This window comes from Pseudorasbora parva, chromosome 4 (assembly GCF_024679245.1).
Source record: "Pseudorasbora parva isolate DD20220531a chromosome 4, ASM2467924v1, whole genome shotgun sequence".
In the NCBI taxonomy this organism is placed as follows: Eukaryota; Metazoa; Chordata; class Actinopteri; order Cypriniformes; family Gobionidae; genus Pseudorasbora; species Pseudorasbora parva.
The window spans coordinates 28258667-28277456 of record NC_090175.1 but is presented as its reverse complement, the minus strand read 5'-3'; the positions used below and the strand labels follow the sequence as shown (position 1 = coordinate 28277456).

Below are 18790 nucleotides of genomic sequence, written 5' to 3'. Positions count from 1 at the left end.
TAAATACCAAACAGTTCACTAAAAGCTCATGCCAGGCTTTGGGGTTTTGATGCAAGTCACATAAATAATAAAGGCTAAAAATGTAAATATAGGCTGGTTCATTCCTAAATGCTTTCAATGGGAAAGTAGATATAGAAGAAGATTCTCTACAACTTACTTTATTTCATTTCCTCCCATAAACATCTAACTGGCTAATATAAAATAGCTAACTGGGACTACTATTTCTTGCATTTCATATGGTTCATTTTGAGCAGGTTGTCAAAAAAGCTGAATTCTTAAGTGTTCACTCTCGCATTAAAGGTCCGATTAATTTGAACAAAGAGTTAAATCACGCGGGTTGTTAGCATGTGACAGTGTCAGTCTTACAATTTGACCTTTTAAAACAGTGAGAAATACTTGCAGGAGGAGCTCTGTTTGACAGCAAGCAAGGATTGGTTAAACGTCATATACTCTGCCTCCTCCCTGTTAAATGTGCAAAATGCACTCATAATTCAGAACGCCTTCTTTCCCGAAATAGCCTGAATTGGGATGCCGGTGGTATAAAGTTTTAGGGAAAAAACAATACCCGCTCTCATTCGAGTTTTAGTCAGAGGGCCGCTTTCTTTTGTGGTAATAGATGGCAGAGGAGGTTTTATTAGATCCTAATGGGAAAAGTAGAGGGGTAAGTAGCACTAATTTACTTTGCATATTATTGTTGTTATTAGCATTATCACATGCAAATGCTGTAGTGTCTTGAGTTATGACAGAGACAAATATTCAATTATGAATGCTCATGACATCTGTCGAATTGCGAGAAGTTGGCCTAATACAGAAATCCTTTCTTATTTTGTTCTCAAAGTAAGCGATTGTTTGCAAAGCCATCTTGCAATCTCTATAAAATCTAAATCTAATTTATGCCCGTTTATTTGTAGCATATTTCTTCAACTTTCTTCATTATTACTACGGTTATTGTCTTAATTTGACAGATAGCATAGTGTAATGTTTACTGACTACTGAAACTTTTATATTATATTTTATATGAAACATTTATAGGTTAGGTAAAGCTAATGAAAAAGGTTAAATGTCTTGTTAGACTACCTCAGTTACCTCAGTTATATTGCTCATTTTTAGAGTTAAATCTCTCTCTCAAGGTCTTAAGAATTAAAACTAACAAGAATATATTGCTAAAGAATGCCTCTAGACAGTCTGTATATAATAACTTATGAACCTGTGTGCTTTCACATTTCTGTGAAGGAAGCAAGCCCAACAAGACAGCATCATTAGAGTTATACATTAATTTATGGTTCTTATATGTTCAAAGGCAGTGGTCCAATAAGTCTTTTTTATTTGGCATTTGTATAAAGCAGATATGGCAGCATGTGAATGTAAAAGCAGTACACTGGGATTATATTTCCCATTCATTTTCTGTAAAGGGATTAGTAAAGATTCTTCAATAAATAAACAAATTCAGATATTAATCACAACATTACAACCCTTTTTTAAAGCAAAATAATGAATGCAGTGTACTACAAATTAGGCCTATGCCAACAACAACAACAACAAAAAAAAACTTTATTAAAGTTACATGTTTGTGAATGTATGTTATTTACCCCTAAAGGTGCATATTAGTACCTAAATGGTGCATATTACCTTTTGAATGGAGTGATTGGAACTAATTATGTAATTACATTGTAAATGACCGTATGAAACTATTGACTTAATAGTCATTGATTCTGCCTCTCTTAGAAGACCTGTTTGATGTGAAAGGTTTATACTGTTATTAATCAATTTCTCTTTACTGAAAATGAATGGGCTTTTTTACTTCTAAAGCTCTACTGCATCTTGTGAACATCTTGTGCCTGATAGTCTTTTTGGGCCCATGTGACAAGATCCCACCCATAAATAAATTTAAAATGTCAATTTAACCTGTATTTTAGCTGCTTGTGAAAAAACTTAGAAACACAGTTGTTTTTTTTACAAGTATTTCCCTGAATGTTATTCTCCAACAATGCTTTACTAATTCATTTTATAATAAAATTAGTCTTTTCTACTAGAGTTTAGGACCACTGTAAATCAGAACAAAATGGTTTGTGAAATATAAGAAAGGAATTTCTGTTTATTTTCATTCACTTATTTATCTTGTGATGACAGCTTTCAACCTTTTAGTTTTCCACTTCTTCCATCCCCCACAGCTGTGAATATTTTTCCACTTAAATGCTTTCACACTTTTAGCAGGTTGTGATAGTGTTGAGAATTTTGTTCATGTGCAAGATAATTTTTGTAACTCAGTTGGCCTGGGCAGCGAGCGAACACTCATGCCAGATCTAGTTATGGTTCACTTCCACGCTAATGCAGTCACATGCTAAATGGATCAGTGCCAGAGTCTAATACTTCAGACTCAGTGTAGGGTTTTAAATCATTTTGCATTCATGCTTAAAGTGTGATTGTGTACTCCAGATAGAAATTTCCTACTTCAGTGTTGGTTGCAGTGTGTATTGAAATGCAAATATTTCTGTAATCTACTCATGCTGCCTATATACCACAGACAACAGCATTGAACACACAAAGCTGCTTACAGGGAGAATTTGTTATTAAAGAAAGGTCTGTTCATATTCATATAGTTTCATATACTTAAAGGTGCCCTAGAACAAAAAATGTAATTAACCTTGCTATAGTGAAATAATAAGAGTTCAGTACATGGAGTCTCAAACACCATTGCCTCCTATTTCTTATGTAAATCTCGTAAATCAAAAACTCAACAGAAAAAAAAGTGCTTCTCAACATAAACCCAACCATGACGTAAGCGTTGGGGATCATTTATATGCACGCCCCCAACATTTGCATCTGTCGAAACAAGCCAAATCTACTGATAGTAAACAAGAAACTCGAAGATATCAAAAACGGCTCTTATGACACATGGTTGAGGGTTATTATAATCGGATACCACAACAAATCGTTCGTTTGTTCGGCCCATTTCAAGCAAGCTTCACTCAGTGTCTTAAACTGAAGAAAGGGGCAACTATATTCCTGCAAGCAGTAAGTAATTTATCAACTTATTGACTAGCTGTTTAAACAATTTCTGATTAAATTGAAAGTTTCTTAGAGAGACCGCATTGTCTAGATGTCTCCAAGTACCATACAAAACTAAATAGTATGTCTAATGACAAAGGTTAATATTATGTTGTATTACAAAATACAACCCTAGAAACTTTGCTTACAGATCTTTCACGTGATCCTTCTAGCAAACGTCATTACTTGTTTATTGGTGTTTTCAGATCACCTGTGCGCGAGAGAGAGCTTGCGTGCATATCGTTGCCAGATTGGACATGTTTAGGTAAAACACTGGATAGTATTTGAGATCTTTTCACAGTTCTTTTTGGGGGATTTAATTACTGGCAACCGCAAGAACGTGAGCTCTTTTTCGCGTGCGGATGATCTGAAAACACCAATAAACAACTAAGCTGCATTTTATCAATCTCCGTTTGAGATGTTTTCCTTAAAGTGTCATTAAAGTCGGTCTGTGTTGTGTCAGGACGGTCAGGACTCACGAGCCGCTTCACTGAACAACTGTGAGCTGTGAGCGGCTGAAATAAGCCAATCAGAGCAGAGCTCAACATTAATACTCATGACCCTTCCAAATAAGGCAAAAACAGAGCATTACATCCTAGGGACAATTTATAGGGTTGTAAATGGACCTGTAAAACTGTATCTGAACAATTTGTGCCCTTAAATAAGCCAAATGCCCTCTATGTAGATATCAGAGAACAATTTAACATATTGTTTCAACTCATTCTAGGCGGGCACCTTTAATTCATCTTCCTTATGAAAGAAACCTTTTGTTAGAAACATGTAATCTTCTGAAAATTTTAAATCCAAAAACAGGAAAGTGTGTTTTTAAAAATGGTTGTCTGTCACATGTTTCTCCAGCATCTAACCTCATCCCTGTTGGCAGTAGCATTCCTCTCTTCCTTTGGGAGCTCCTTGCTCTATGGTTATAACCTGGCTGTGGTTAATTCTCCTGCACAGGTGAATGACACCAACACTTTTTCACATAGTCTCACATACAGTAACAGTTACAGTTTTTGAAACACGTACTTGTTGAAACACTGAATCTCATTTTAATTTATTTTTGTCTGATATTGATTGAGGGCTTTTTAATATGTTCTTAAAATGTGCCCTCTGACATAAAATTTCATTTAATATGAAGGCTATTTAAACTAATAGATGTCAATAGTGCTACAAGTGCTGAATTACAGTGAAGGCTTAAATTGGTACATACTTCTATCAAGTCACGAGTACTGACTAGACTAGAGGTATCAGAGCATGATCGTACTGAAACTAACTTCAACTTGTGAAACACTAATGAGGCAAAAAATGTGTATGCTCTAAATTCATGATCATTAAGAAGAAATAAATATGAAAATGGCAAAATGGGTACATAGAAAAAGGTGGATAAAAAAAGAGAAATACAAACATCACATGACATTGGGTTTTTTTTGGGGGGGGGGGTCTCTACTATGATAACATTCATCTTTTCTGCACTGTACAATTTTGACTGGCTATTTAGATTTTTCTATCATTCTCTATTCATCTAATTGCAAAAGACTAGAGGCCCATTTCATTAGAATTTGATTGCGAACAGCTGAGAAGTTTTTAATCCATAATCTGTTGGAATTGCATTAAATGTGTGATTTAAATTAGTAGGAATTATTTTGGTAAATTTATGTCATATATCTATAGCCTATCATAACTGTGTAAGCATGATAGCATGATGGTGATGCCCAGACAAGGTATTAAGAAATGTATATTAATTATGTAATAATGTAATATATGTAAGCTACACAACATATTTTCTTTGTATTTGTTCTTCTCACAGTACATAAAGGACTTTTTTAACCAAACCATTGTGAGGCGGAATGGGTCGGGAGTGGATGAAGAGACTCTTACACTTATGTATTCAGTCACTGTGTCTATATTTGCAATTGGAGGCCTGGTGGGCTCTCTCACAGTGGGAATGCAGGTTACCAGATTTGGGAGGTATAGTATGCGGCTCATTCATACATTTCCCTTGATACATTACACAGCTTCGAGGCCAAAGTCCTATAGCGGCTTATGTTTTGTGCTTCTTTCTAATTTGTAGGAAAGGAACACTGGTACACAGCACCATTCTGGTGTTTATCGGTGGAGGGCTGATGGGCTTCAGTCGATTATGTGGATCTCCAGAGATGATCATCATTGGACGCTTCATTACAGGGATACATTCAGGTAATTCATTTAATTTAAAGGTCCCATTCTTTGCGATTCCATCTTTCAAACTTTAGTTAGTGTGTAATGTTGCTGTTAAAGCATAAATAATACCTGTACAATTATAAAACTCAAAGTTCAATGCCAAGCGAGATATTTTATTTAACAGAAGTTCCCTTTCAAAGCCTACAGCGAACGGTCGGTTTGGACTACACCGCTGCATTTCCTGCTTTAATGACGCAACTTAAACCGTTTGTTGACGAACCCTCCGCTCACAAGAACACGCAAATTCGGGGGCGTGGTCCTTTTGCTCTCGCAGGTCGAGAATAGGAAGCGTTGTTTTTGTAGAGTGTGTTTGTCGCCATGCCATTGAAACGCTGTTATTTTCATCCCGGAGTCAAATCACCTTTGTTTGGCCTTCCCACGGACGCTGTACGTAGAGATCGTGGCTACAGTTTATGGTTAACTCGGTTCCGGAAAATTATAATCACAATTTAAAACTATGTGCAGCACATTTTTCTGAGGACTGCTTCCTCAATCTCAATCAGTTTAATGCCGGATTCGCAGAAAGATTATTCTTAAAAGATGACGCAGTTCCCTCTTTGTCTGGAGAAGGCATTGTTTATGTACCACAACCGGTAAGTGTATTTTATTATTTAAGGTTGGTCCATTTAACATTTTATGTAACTCATTACACAAAGTGCAATGCTGTTTAGCTTTGTTAACTAACGTTAGAAGGTAATTGAAACTAATCCGAAAAACCAGCCGGATCTCCCGAAAAATGCGTATAAATAGTACGATTGTGCAATGTTGTGGAATATATACGCCAAAACTCATTTTGGTGTGCATATGATACGCTGTTTTTTTGCGTGCATATGATACGCATTTTATGGCAAATTATACATACGAACCCCCCACCCCACTACCCTAAACCTACCCAAGAGAGCGTGTCACATATACGCCATAAAGTGCGTATCATATGCACGCGAAAAACAGCGTATCATATGCACGCCAAAATGAGTTTTGTGCGTATACATTCCACGACATTGCACACTCGTACTATTTATACGGATTTATGTGTGATCGGGTTGCATTTACTGACCCTCATGCCAAAATCTACATGATTTTTCATTTCATTCCAAATCTATATGATTTTTTTTTTTTTTTTTGAGAATTGTCTCTTGACAAAATGCGACCACCAAAACGTTTAACATTCTTTGGGACGTAATACGGCCTAGGGTGAAAGGCACGTCAGAATCCAATGTTAGCTTTACTTTCTGTCTCCTGAGGCACCTTCATCTGATCGATTTTTGAAGGCAGCATAGATGTATCCTTGGCTGCCTTTGATATTCCACAATCCATTCCACAATCCATTCATTCCAATCCTATGCTTTCCATGGCTTGACGTGTCCTGCACAAAGTCATTCCCGTAGTGTCAACACCATGACGCTGTGTTGCTGTACCCTTAGAAAGGGAACCCCTTTCCTTTTTAAAACTCTTCTAGAGCCATCAGTAACATTGTATGTATTTTTCTGCTGTAGCCTACTAAAATGTGTTCCTCTGCTGTGCTGCTGTAGGAATAGCTCTCAGCGTTGTGCCAATGTATCTGGGAGAAATTGCTCCAAAGAATCTCCGGGGCTTCCTAGGACTTGTGCCCAGCATCTTCATCTGTATAGGAGTGTTTATTGCTCAGATTTTAGGACTCCATGAGATCTTGGGCAAGGTGCTTCCATTCTATTTCATTTTATAAGATTTTATTTCTCTGTTATGAATATTACAGATATATTGATTAATATATTTCAAACGTCCAGCATGTTTTGCCATGTGAAACAGATCTGTTACTGCTTTGATTTTAGTCTTGTTAAGTCTTCTTATCATTATCATTTGGTTGTTTCGCACAGGAAGAGCACTGGCCTCTGTTTCTCTCCCTAGTCGTGGTGCCTACATTCATACAGCTCATGTTGTTGCCATGGTTCCCAGAGAGTCCGAGATATCTGTTGATGGAAAAGCAAAACATTCATGCCACTATCAAAGGTAAAGTTTTTTCTTATTTAAAGAAACAGTTCAGCCAAAAATCGAAATTGTGGCTGCATCCGAAATCGCATACTTCCCTACTACATAGTCGCTGAAAAAGTAGTATGTTTGAATTCACAGTACTCATAAAACAGTAGGCAAAATATACCCGGATGACTTCTGCAGAGACTGAAGTGTGCATATGATGGACACTTTATATCCCATGAGGCCACGGGAGACAATTTGGCAGTGAAACAACCCAATTGACGCTGGTAGGTCACATAGTCATATGACAATAGCTGGGTTTCCATCTAAATGTGAAGCAAATCTTTTCAAAGTTTGCAAACAAAATAACAAAACATCAAGTTGTTAGAGCGGATTGGTACAAGCAAGCGTAAAACAAATTAAGATTATTGCGAATTAAGGTATTTTTATTTCGACATTTTGCATTTCCTTCACTCGTTTCTGATGCGATTACTTCAAAATGCATATGAAAACAGGGTGATGGCAATATGATGGATGTTAAACTGTACTAATTTAAAACAAATTGCGATTTTGGATGTTGTTCAACAGGACTCTGGTTCATGTTGTTCCAAATCTGTATCAGTTTTTTTCTTTTGGAACACGTGATTTTTTTTATTTTATTTTTGTGCGTGTTGAGAATATAATGAAGATTATCGCTGAATAACAATTTTGCCTCACAAAAAGTTCAGAAGATTTATTTAACACACAAGGTGCCTGGACTAATGTAATGATACTTTTGTATCAGTGCCCATTCATTGTAATTGCATGGAAAACATGGACCGCTGTATCCTCTGATGTGTCAAGTTTCAAAAAGAAAACAAAAATTACATTTCTGTTTCTGTTTTACAAATTAAATTCTTCCATGAAAAGAATGGATTCTAGAAATTCTTCTGAATGTTTCCTTTCACTTGACTGCGTTAAAAGCTGATTGAATTGTGTTGGAGGGATTTGTGGCTCAACCAGGAGACTCTCATAAGCTGTTATTAGCCTTACTGTGATCTCAGAGCTTCAGAAGGCGCCACTACAAAAGGCCTATCAGTCATACAGCAGCTACCAGGCGGGGAACTCACTGAATACACCAAAGAATGTGACACAGGGTTAAAGAAGAGTTGCAGTAGAAACATAGCCATTTCTATACATAATTAAGATGTTTTTGTACATGATTTAAGGGAATGATTTTGATGTAGCTGATAATGTTATGAGGCTTAACATCATGTTGGGTTGCTAATTGAAGCATATCTTAAGATATACTTCTTAAATGTTGATCAGACGACTAAGATACATCATTAAACACTTACATATAGCTAACCAGCATTGACATGCTTATGCTGTATAGCCAGAGGAGAACTGCTCTTTTTTTTCTCCTCTACAAACACTTTGGTTTTTCTTTGCCATGGTGGCATTTGACTTACAAGGAAGCTAGTTCTGTCAATCAATTAAAAAATGAAACACATTTGTCTGTAATTAATAAAATCTGAGTTATATAAAAAAAAAGTCCTGGCTAATCCAACCTTTATAATTTTAGTGAATTGTTGCCACATTTGTGAAGTGCATCTTTCCATCATATAACTGCTCCACACGGCTCCGGGGGGATAATAAAGGCCTTCTGAAGTGAAGTGAAGTGATGCGTTTGTATAAGAAAAATATCCATATTTAAAACTTTATAGACAAAAATAACTAACTTCTGGTGGATTGCCATACGTATCGATTTATTAATTGCATGGTGGTCATTAAATTGAATACTACTGATGTCTCTATTAAATTTCTAGAATTTTTTTTTTCTGGGGATGAAATTAGTAGTTATGTACTTCAAAGTAAAACTTTACATTTTACATATTTAAATGTGCAGTTGTAAAAATGTATACTCTCTTTGATATTATATTCTCTGCAAGTACAGTTTATATATATACTGTATATATACAGTGTGGAAAATAAGAACACCCTGCTATTTTTAAAGTTCTCCCACTTAGAAATCATGGAGGGGTCTGAAATTGTCATCGTAAGTGCATGTCCACTGTGAGAGACATAATCTGGAGGGGAAAAAAATCCAGAAATCACAATGTATGATTTTTTTATTTTTTTATTTGTATGATACAGCTGCAAATAAGTATTTGAACACCTGTCTATCAGCTAGAATTTTGACCCTAATAGACCTGTTAGTCTGCCTCAATGTTCCTCAAAATGTCCACCTCCACTCCATTTATTATCCTAAATTAGATGCACATATTTGAAGTTTTTAGCTGCATAAAGACACCAGTCCACCCCATACAATCAGTAAGAATCCAGCTACTAACATGGCCAAGACCAAAGAGCTGTCCAAAGACACTAGAGACAAAATGATACACCTCCACAAGGCTGGAAAGGGCTATGGGGAAATTGCCAAGCAGCTTGGTGAAAAAAGGTCCACTGTTGGAGCAATGATTAGAAAATGGAAGAAGCTAAACATAACTGTCAATCTCCCTCGGACTGGAGCTCTATTCAAGATCTCACCTCGTGAGGTCTCCATGATCCTAAGAAAGGTTAGAAATCAGCCCTGAACTGAGGAGCTGGTCAATGACCTGAAATGAGCTGGGACCACCGTTTCTAAGGTTACTGTTGGTAAAACACTAAGATGTCATGGTTTGAAATCATGCATGGCACAGAAGGTTCCCCTGCTTAAACTAGCACATGTGCAGGCCCGTCTTAAGTTTGCCAATGACCATTTAGATGATCCAGAGGAATCATGGGAGAAAGTCATGTGGTCAGATGAGACCAAAATATAACTTTTTGGTCATGATTCCACTAAACGTGTTTGGAGGAAGAAGAATGATGAGTACCATCCCAAGAACACCATCCCTACTGTGAAGCATGGGGGTGGTAGCATCATGCTTTGGGGTGTTTTTCTGCACATTGGACCGGGCGACTGCACTATATTAAGGAGACACAGCCAGGATAACAAAGGAGTGGCTCTGTAAGAAGCATATCAAGGTTCTGCCATGGCCTAGCCAGTCTCCAGACCTAAACCCAATAGAGAATCTTTGGAGGGAGCTCAAACTCCGGGTTTCTCAGCGACAGGCCTGACTGATCTAGAGAAGATCTGTGTGGAGGAGTGGGCCAAAATCCCTCCTGCAGTGTGTGCAAAACCTGGTGAAAAACTACAGGAAATGTTTGAACTCTGTAATTGCAAACAAAGGCTACTGTACCAAATATTAACATTGATTTTCTTAGGTGTTCAAAAAATACTTGTTTTCCTCGCTGTATATATAAAGATTTGAAGTACACTACAAGTGCAGATTTAATGCAATTAAGCATACTTCTTTTTCACAAGAGTATGCTTTAATCCAAAGTGATCTGTTGTATTCTGCTGTTCTGATTCACTAGTGTACCACTAATATTCTGATTCCTCTTTGCAGCACTGAAGTGGTACCGAACTAAGTCTAACATCCAGGCTGAGGTGGAAGAGATGCAGGCGGAGCAGCGCTCTTTGTCCTCAATGGAGACTGTCTCAGTATTGCAGCTCATCAGGGATCCCTCTGTTCGCTGGCAGCTTGTTACAGTCATTGTGGTCAATGCTGGGATGCAGCTGTCTGGAATCGATGCGGGGAGTTGTTTGGAGTTGTCTGGTGGACGACAAAAACTGATTTTGGAAGATGGCGCCGATAGTAAGGGCATGCCGTCTGATCCTCTGTTGTTTCCACTTGTTTCTTGGTCTGTTTGAGTGTTCAAATTCGTTGGCTATAATAAGTCAAAATGTGGCTACATCGTTAAAGTACGATCGCCAAATGCTGCTCAATATTAGATCTATTGTTGCGCCTCACGCCAACAAGGATATGACTGGCCCGAGTTCCAGCTTACCCCCTCCACCTCTGCTGACTGATATACCTTGGTGGTTGCGCCGGGTACCGTGTGCTTTTTCCGGGAGGAAACGGCGCAGGAGGAGAGGAAAGCGGGGGGGCATCGCTGTTAGACTGAGATCCTGCATGGCTTTTCAAATGACACGTCATCCTTGTCTGGATGTTGCGTGGCCAGAGCTGGATCGCGGCTTTTACATCTCACGGCGTTCTCTCGAAATTCCATATCAATGGATTGTGCCTCTGTCAGCGGATACGTTACGGCAGCCTCTTCGCAGACGCTCACCTCGTTTTCGGCGGGGTGGGGTGGACTATCATCATCTTCGTCCGCTGTGTCGGGCGTCACATATCGCCTCACAACAGGTCGGTGACTCATCTTCAATCAAAATGGCTGTAGTAAATTCGAGGTCGCTTGGAAACAAGACGTTTATTCTCAACGACTTTATAAACTCTGGCAACTTAGATTTTTTATTTGTGACTGAGACCTGGCTATCTGTCGGAGATAATAGTCCTTTCTCTGATCTTACTCCTCTTAATTATAATTTTTTTAATTCTCCCCGTTTGTCTGGCCGGGGAGGTGGCCTGGCATCTGTTTTTAGAGACAGTTTTTGTTGCCGAATAATAGAAACGGACACTTTCACAAGCTTTGAAGTTCAACTATTTTCAGTGGACTCCAAGAACTCATTGGTGGTAGCAGTGGTTTATCGTCCACCAAAATCAAACAAAAACTTTATTAATGAGTTCTCAGAATTCCTAGGTGGCATTACCCCTAAATTTGAGAAAATTCTAATCGTTGGTGATTTTAATATTCATGTTTGTTGTGACTCCACAGTATTAGCGAAAGAGTTTATTAGTCTTATTGATGCTTGTGATTTCTCTCAATGGGTGAAAGAACCAACACACGCACAAGGTCATATTTTAGACTTGATACTTACACATGGCCTTTCTATTTCAGACATTCTTATTGGTGATTTAAGTTTTTCGGATCATATGCCTATAATGTTTTCTGCTGATATTTCCTGTCATACTACTGAAATCACTAGACCTGCGAAATGGTCACGTGTTGGCTTATTTGGCCCAACCACTGTTGTAAATTTTTCCGCAGCATTCAATGAGGCTTGTCATCTGCTTTCTGTTGATTATCTTACTACTGTGTTAAATGTGGATGAGCTTCTTAACATGTTTAATTCTGTATGCACCAGTGTGTTAGATAGTGTTGCCCCTTTGAAACTAAAAAAACATAAAAACAAAGTTGAACCATGGCGAAACAGTGAAACTCGTAGTTTAAGACAAGCCTGCAGAAGAGCAGAACGCAGGTGGAAAAAGGATAAACTCCAAATATCCTATGAAATCCTACGGGAGTCATTAATTATATATCAAAAAGCGGTGAAAGTTGCCAAATCTACATATTTTTCGGAGATAATTTTAAATAACACAAATAATTCCAGGACTTTATTTAAAGTATTGAATTCTGTTTTTAATCCAACAAGTAATAATTATTTAGTGGAGTCTTCTTCTTTGTGTGAAGACTTTTTGAGATTTTTTGTGGATAAAATAGATTCAATTAGACAGTGCATTACTCCCTGTACTGATGACCCTGCAGAAGTTTTGATTCCCACTAAGTTTATAAATTCATTTGAGCCGATTACTATGCTGGGTTTAATGGATTCAGTTGTTAAGCTGAAGCCTTCTACCTCTGCTCTCGATATTGTTCCTACCCAATTTTTTAAACAGGTATTTGATAGTGTTGGGGTCTGGATTCTAGAAATTATAAATAAGAGCCTTCTTTCTGGGTCTGTTCCTGCTTTTTGTAAACATGCTTTGGTTAAACCTCTGTTGAAAAAGCCAAACCTGGACACAACTGTCCTATCACATTTTAGGCCAATTTCTAACTTACCGTTTATTGCAAAAATTTTAGAGAAAGCTGTGTTTTTGCAATTAAATAGTTTTTTGGCCACTAACAGTATTCTAGAAAAATTCCAGTCTGGTTTTATGAAAAATCATAGTACTGAGTCTGCACTTCTAAGAGTACTGAATGATATTTTATTACTAGTTGATTCTGGGAACTCAGTAATTTTAGTACTCTTAGATTTGAGTGCAGCTTTCGATACAGTGGACCATAGCATTCTTTTATCACGCCTTGAAAAGTGTGTGGGAATCCAAGGAACTGCCCTGAGCTGGTTCAGATCTTATCTTAGTAATCGAACCTTTTCAGTAGGTATTGGTCATGCTACTTCATCTGTAGCATCTCTTACCTGTGGTGTTCCTCAAGGGTCTATTTTGGCTCCCATTTTATTTTCCCTTTACATGCTTCCACTAGGTTCAATTTTTAGGAAGCATGGAGTGTCTTTTCATTTGTATGCAGACGACACCCAAATCTATTTACCCCTAAAACATAATGACAAGCATGGCTTAGAAACATTGCTTGCATGCTTAGCGGATGTACAATCTTGGATGTCTTTGAATTTTTTGCATCTAAATGAGTGCAAGACTGAAGCAATTGTCTTTGGGCCTTCAGTTAAAAAAGGAAATCTAAATCTTAACTGTGGTAAACTAAACTCTTATATCAAACCAACGGTTAAAAATTTGGGAGTTGTTCTTGATCTGTCCCTTAAATTTGACAAACATATAAATTCGGTTGTAAAATCATGTTTTTTCCATCTTAAACTACTGTCTAAAGTCAGATCTTTTTTATCTTTAAAAGACCTCGAAAGAGTTATACATGCCTTTGTTTTATCTCGCTTGGACTACTGTAACTCTTTGTATATCGGATTACCTCAATCTTCGATTGCAAGGCTTCAGATGGTCCAAAATGCCGCGGCTAGGTTTTTAACTAAGGTTCGTAAACGCGAACACATTACTCCAGTATTAGCGTCTCTTAATTGGTTGCCAGTGCATTATAGAGTTGAATTTAAAATTTTGTTGTTTGTTTATAAGTCGTTAAATGGTTTGGCACCTGCATATCTGTCAGATATTTTGATTGTAAATAAGTCAGTTAGATGTTTGCGATCCTCAGACAGTATTACATTGGCATATCCTAGAACAAGATTGAAGTTGCGAGGTGACCGTGCGTTTTCAGTGGCTGGTCCTAGGTTATGGAACAGTCTTCCATTATCTGTGAGGTCTGCATCGTCGATATATGAATTTAAATCGAAGTTACAGTCTTACTTTTTAAATCAAGCATTCCATTCATTATAACTCATGGTTTCCTTTTAAGCTTAAATTTAGTGATGTATTGTTATTATTATTATTATTATTTTAAATTATTATTATTTTATTTTTTTAATTTCTCTTTTATTGTTGTGTTTATATTATTATTTATTATTCTTATTTTTATTACTGTTCTTTGTACAGCACAGTGGTCAACTTTTGTTGTGTTTATTTGTGCTTTATAAATAAATAAATGAAATGAAAATGAAAATGAAACGGTGTGTGTGTGTGTGTTTTTAACAGTGGAACTGGTGATGACAATTACCATAAAAATGGCAATAATGTTATTTGAGATGATAAAATGGAACACCTGGTTTCTATTTCTAGATCTGGTTCTACACCAATACCATCTTTGAGAATGCCGGCATTCCTGCTCATCAGATTCAGTACACAACCGTTGGCACTGGAGCCATAGAGGTCATCGCTGGACTCATAGGAGTGAGAATTACGTTCATACCGTAAATATTAGGAAACCGTATTACAATGTTTTTTGCAATTGGGATTGTTCTGTACATACATATTATGTTATGTGCTGAGTAAAAATACAATGGCAAATTTAACCTTTGAGTAACACTGTATAATTCATGTTGTTCAGTGCTTTACTATTGAGCGTGTGGGTAGAAGGCCTCTGATGATTGGTGGCTTTAGCTTTATGGGCGTGTGCTGTGCTGGAATCACATTCTCCCTCATGTTACAGGTAATTATGAACACCAATATTTACTTGCTCTTGTCTCAATGACCTCAAGATTATTGACACTTGACTAATAATTAGTTATTACTGTAACTAATTGTATCTTAAAGGCACTTTTAGAAAATGTACAGTCTAGCTGAATTACCTTATATATATATATATATATAAACATATATATGTCTTACTTATATAAGAAATATATAATATATTTATATACATAATATATTTAAACTCATATATTTGTGTGTGTGTGTGTGTGTGTGTGTGTGTGTGTGTGTGTGTGTGTGTGTGTGTGTGTGTGTGTGTGTGTGTGTGTGTGTGTGTGTGTGTGTGTGTGTGTGTGTGTGTGTGTGTGTGTGTAAACAAGTCTCTTTTGCTCACCAAAGATGCATTTATTTGATTGGAAAAACAAAATCATAAATAGTGTGCAATTGTTACAGAATGCTCAGAGATTTAGGTTGAAGAACCAAATGACAATCCAGAATCATAATCCATTTAACAGGGAAGAGGTCAAAAACACGGGCAAAAGGGTCTAGAAAACTGCAGAGAATCTAAACCTAGACTTTGCAATGAGTGAGAGAAAACACAGGGCTTATATACACTGACATTAGCAAGCTAAAGGCACACAGTTAGATGAAATCACAGATAATGAGTCCAGGCAAAGGTTTATTGTGGGAACTAAGTTCATGATGGAATGGCAAAGAACTAGGGAGGAGTGCCCTCTGGTGGCCATCATAGGCACTCCGGCTGGCAGGCATGACAGAAATATTGTTCGAATTTAAAATAACTGTTTCTATTTAATATCATTTCAAAATGTAATTTATTCCTGTCATGGCAAAGCTGACTTTTCTACACTCATTACTCAGCCATTACAGCCTTCATTGTACCATGATCCTTCAGAAAATTATTCTAATATGCTGATTTGTAACATTTCTTGTTTTATCAACAGCATTTATTTGGCATATAATTATTGTCAGTTTTGATAAGTTTAAGGAATCCTTTCTTGATATATGTATTAAAGTATTAAAATATTACTGACCTCAAACATTTGAAGTTTTTATTTTATTTTTAAATTTAGTTTATATATTTTGATGTCCAGCTCTTTTGTCTTTGGTTAGGCTCATTTACCCTTCATGCGGTACATCAGTGTGGCTTGTGTGGTTGGAATCATCGCTGGATTCTGCATTGGGCCTGGTGAGGATCATTTTCATGCCTTCATGTACATCTTACTCTTAAAGGGTTAGTTCACCCAAAAATGAAATTTCTTTCATTAATGACTCTCACCCTAATGTCGTTCCACACCCGTAAGACCTCCGTTCATCCTCAGAACACAGTTTAAGATATTTTAGATTTAGTCCGAGGGCTTTCTGTCCTTTGAATGTAAGTGTATGTCCACTTGCTGTCCATCTCCAGAAGGTAATGAACACATCATCAAAGTAGTCCATATGTGACATCAGTTGGTTAGTTAGACTCTTTTCAAGCGTCGACAATACATTTTGGACTTTATTCAGCATTGTCTTCTCTTCCGTGTTCCTCAAATAAAGATTCAAAAGGTCATGATTCAGATCGTGTGTCAAACTGGCAAACTGCTGAAATCACATGATATTGGCGATACGAATCACGAATCAATCTGCTGATTCATAACCGTTTGAATCTTTATTTGAGGTTTGAAAACAAACATGGAAGAGAAGACAATGCTGAATAAAGTCGTATTTTTTGTTATTTTTGGACCAAAATGTATTGTCGACGCTTCAAAAGAGTCTAACTAACCAACTGATGTCACATATGGACTACTTTGATGATGTTTTCATTACCTTCTGGACGTGGACAGCAAGTGGACATTCACTTACATTCAAAGGACAGAAAGCCCTCGGACTAAATCTAAAATATCTTAAACTGTGTTCTGAGGATGAACGGAGGTCTTACCGGTGTGGAACGACATTAGGGTGAGTCATTAATGAAAGAAATTTCATTTTTGGGTGAACTAACACTTTAAAGGTTGCCCTCTATATTTGTTTATGTTCTAAATAAGATCTATTCATGTAAATTATACTAGTGCAATTAACTCGCTAGCAGCCATATGACCCTGTAACCCAAGACTGGTTTCCCACTAAAGCTAAGCAGGGCTGAGCCTGGCCAGTACATGGATGGGAGACCAAATGGAAAAACTAGGTTGCTGCTGGAAGAGGTGTTAGTGAGGCCAGCAGGGGGCGCTCCCCCTATGGTCTGTGTGGGGCCTAATGCCCCAGTATAGTGATGAGGACACTGTACTGTCAAAGAGCACCGTCTTTCAGATGAGATGATAAACTGAGGTCCTGACACTCTGTGGCCATTAAAAGTCCCAGGATGTCCTTCGGAAAAAGAGTAGGAGTGTAACCCCAGCTTAATCACTCTTGTCTCCTCTCCACCAATCAGCTGGTGTGTGGTGAACGTTCTGGCGCAATATGGCTGCCGTCGCATCATCCAGGTGGATGCTGCACATTGGTGGTGGTTGAGGAGATTCCCCTCTTCAATGTAAATTGCTTTGAAGACCCAGATAAAGAGCTGTATAAATGTCACAAATTATTTGTATTATTATTGACTCTGTCAGGTATAGTTTAATGGGCTTTCTTAGTAAACAGATATTCTGCAGCTAATTATACACATTTTAAAATGATGCAGAATTTTTCGATTAAGCCTTATTTGATAGACTAGTGCCACCTGCAGCTGAAAAAATATATTAGTTTTTTGTTTGCAAAATCATATGCTATGCATATGTTACATAACTTATAATATAGTTGTTGTTTTTTAAATTAATTCAGATATTCCTGCTTTGATGCTATTATGTTTGCTCCTGCACAGCTGGTGTCCCATTCCTCATGACAGGAGAGCTCTTTAGACAATCCCATCGACCCTCTGCCTTCATTGTAGGAGGATTTCTCAACTGGATATCAAACTTCACTGTGGGATTTGTCTTTCCATTCCTTCAGGTAAGCCTTTTAGGGAGCTCACTGTATATTGTGGACAGAGTGCAGTTTGCAATTTATTTAATAGCAAATTATGTTGAGTGACAAGTTTGTTGTTCATTCCAGGTTAAAGGTTGATTTTTAATCCCATGTATTTTAGATGTCAGCTGGTGCGTTCTGTTACCTGGTGTTCTGTGGTGTGTGTGTCGGCGTGGCAGCCTACGTCTTCTTCATCATCCCTGAAACAAAGAACAAAACTTTTGTGGAAATCAGTCAGTTGTTCGCCTCAAGAAACGCTTGTGAAATTGAAAACCAGCTGCTGGGAACCACTGACGAACTCAGGCTCAAAAAGATGAATGGGTATGGAGCACTGACGCATGTAGATGAGGACAAAATGGACAGGACAGAGAAATAGTTGTGAAAAAGAGGGCAGTTTTCTGCTCTGCTGCTACAAAACACTGTTCTGAGTGCTGTGAGAATGTGATGTTTTCATTTAAGAATTATTCTGTGCCATTGATGCATTTGCTACAGAAGCACCATTAAAGCAGCTCATTTTATTCTCTGAAAGCCATACAATAGCTTTAAATTCTCACATCTTTCTGATCAAAATATCACATCTACACATTAGATGCCATATTTTAGAGTTCATTTTATTTTGCTGACAGACCTGATGATATATTAATTCCAGTTCTAGATTTGAAAGCTACAACATTGCATTATTCTTTACATTCAATTTGAGCGGTCTGAGAGCTTCCTCACACAAAGCTGCTTTCAGAAGGCTTAGAATATGCTTTAGAGCACAATATGGACTACACTAGTGTTCAGAAGCTGGGGTTGGAATTTTTGTTTTTCTC

At 37.4% G+C, this 18790-nt stretch overlaps 1 protein-coding gene across 1 annotated transcript; it reads left to right on the top strand.

Moving 5' to 3' along the window:
• Positions 1-521: 521 nt before the first annotated feature.
• Positions 522-18534, top strand: slc2a15b (solute carrier family 2 member 15b). The gene is made up of 12 exons (XM_067442715.1): positions 522-661; positions 3907-4005; positions 4856-5016; positions 5120-5244; positions 6801-6946; positions 7125-7257; positions 10653-10839; positions 14627-14738; positions 14896-14997; positions 16110-16185; positions 17833-17960; positions 18097-18534. Exons 1-12 carry the CDS (start codon positions 617-619, stop codon positions 18349-18351), a joined length of 1569 nt encoding a protein of 522 aa, XP_067298816.1. The 5' UTR covers positions 522-616; the 3' UTR covers positions 18352-18534.
• The last annotated feature ends 256 nt before the right edge of the window (positions 18535-18790 follow it).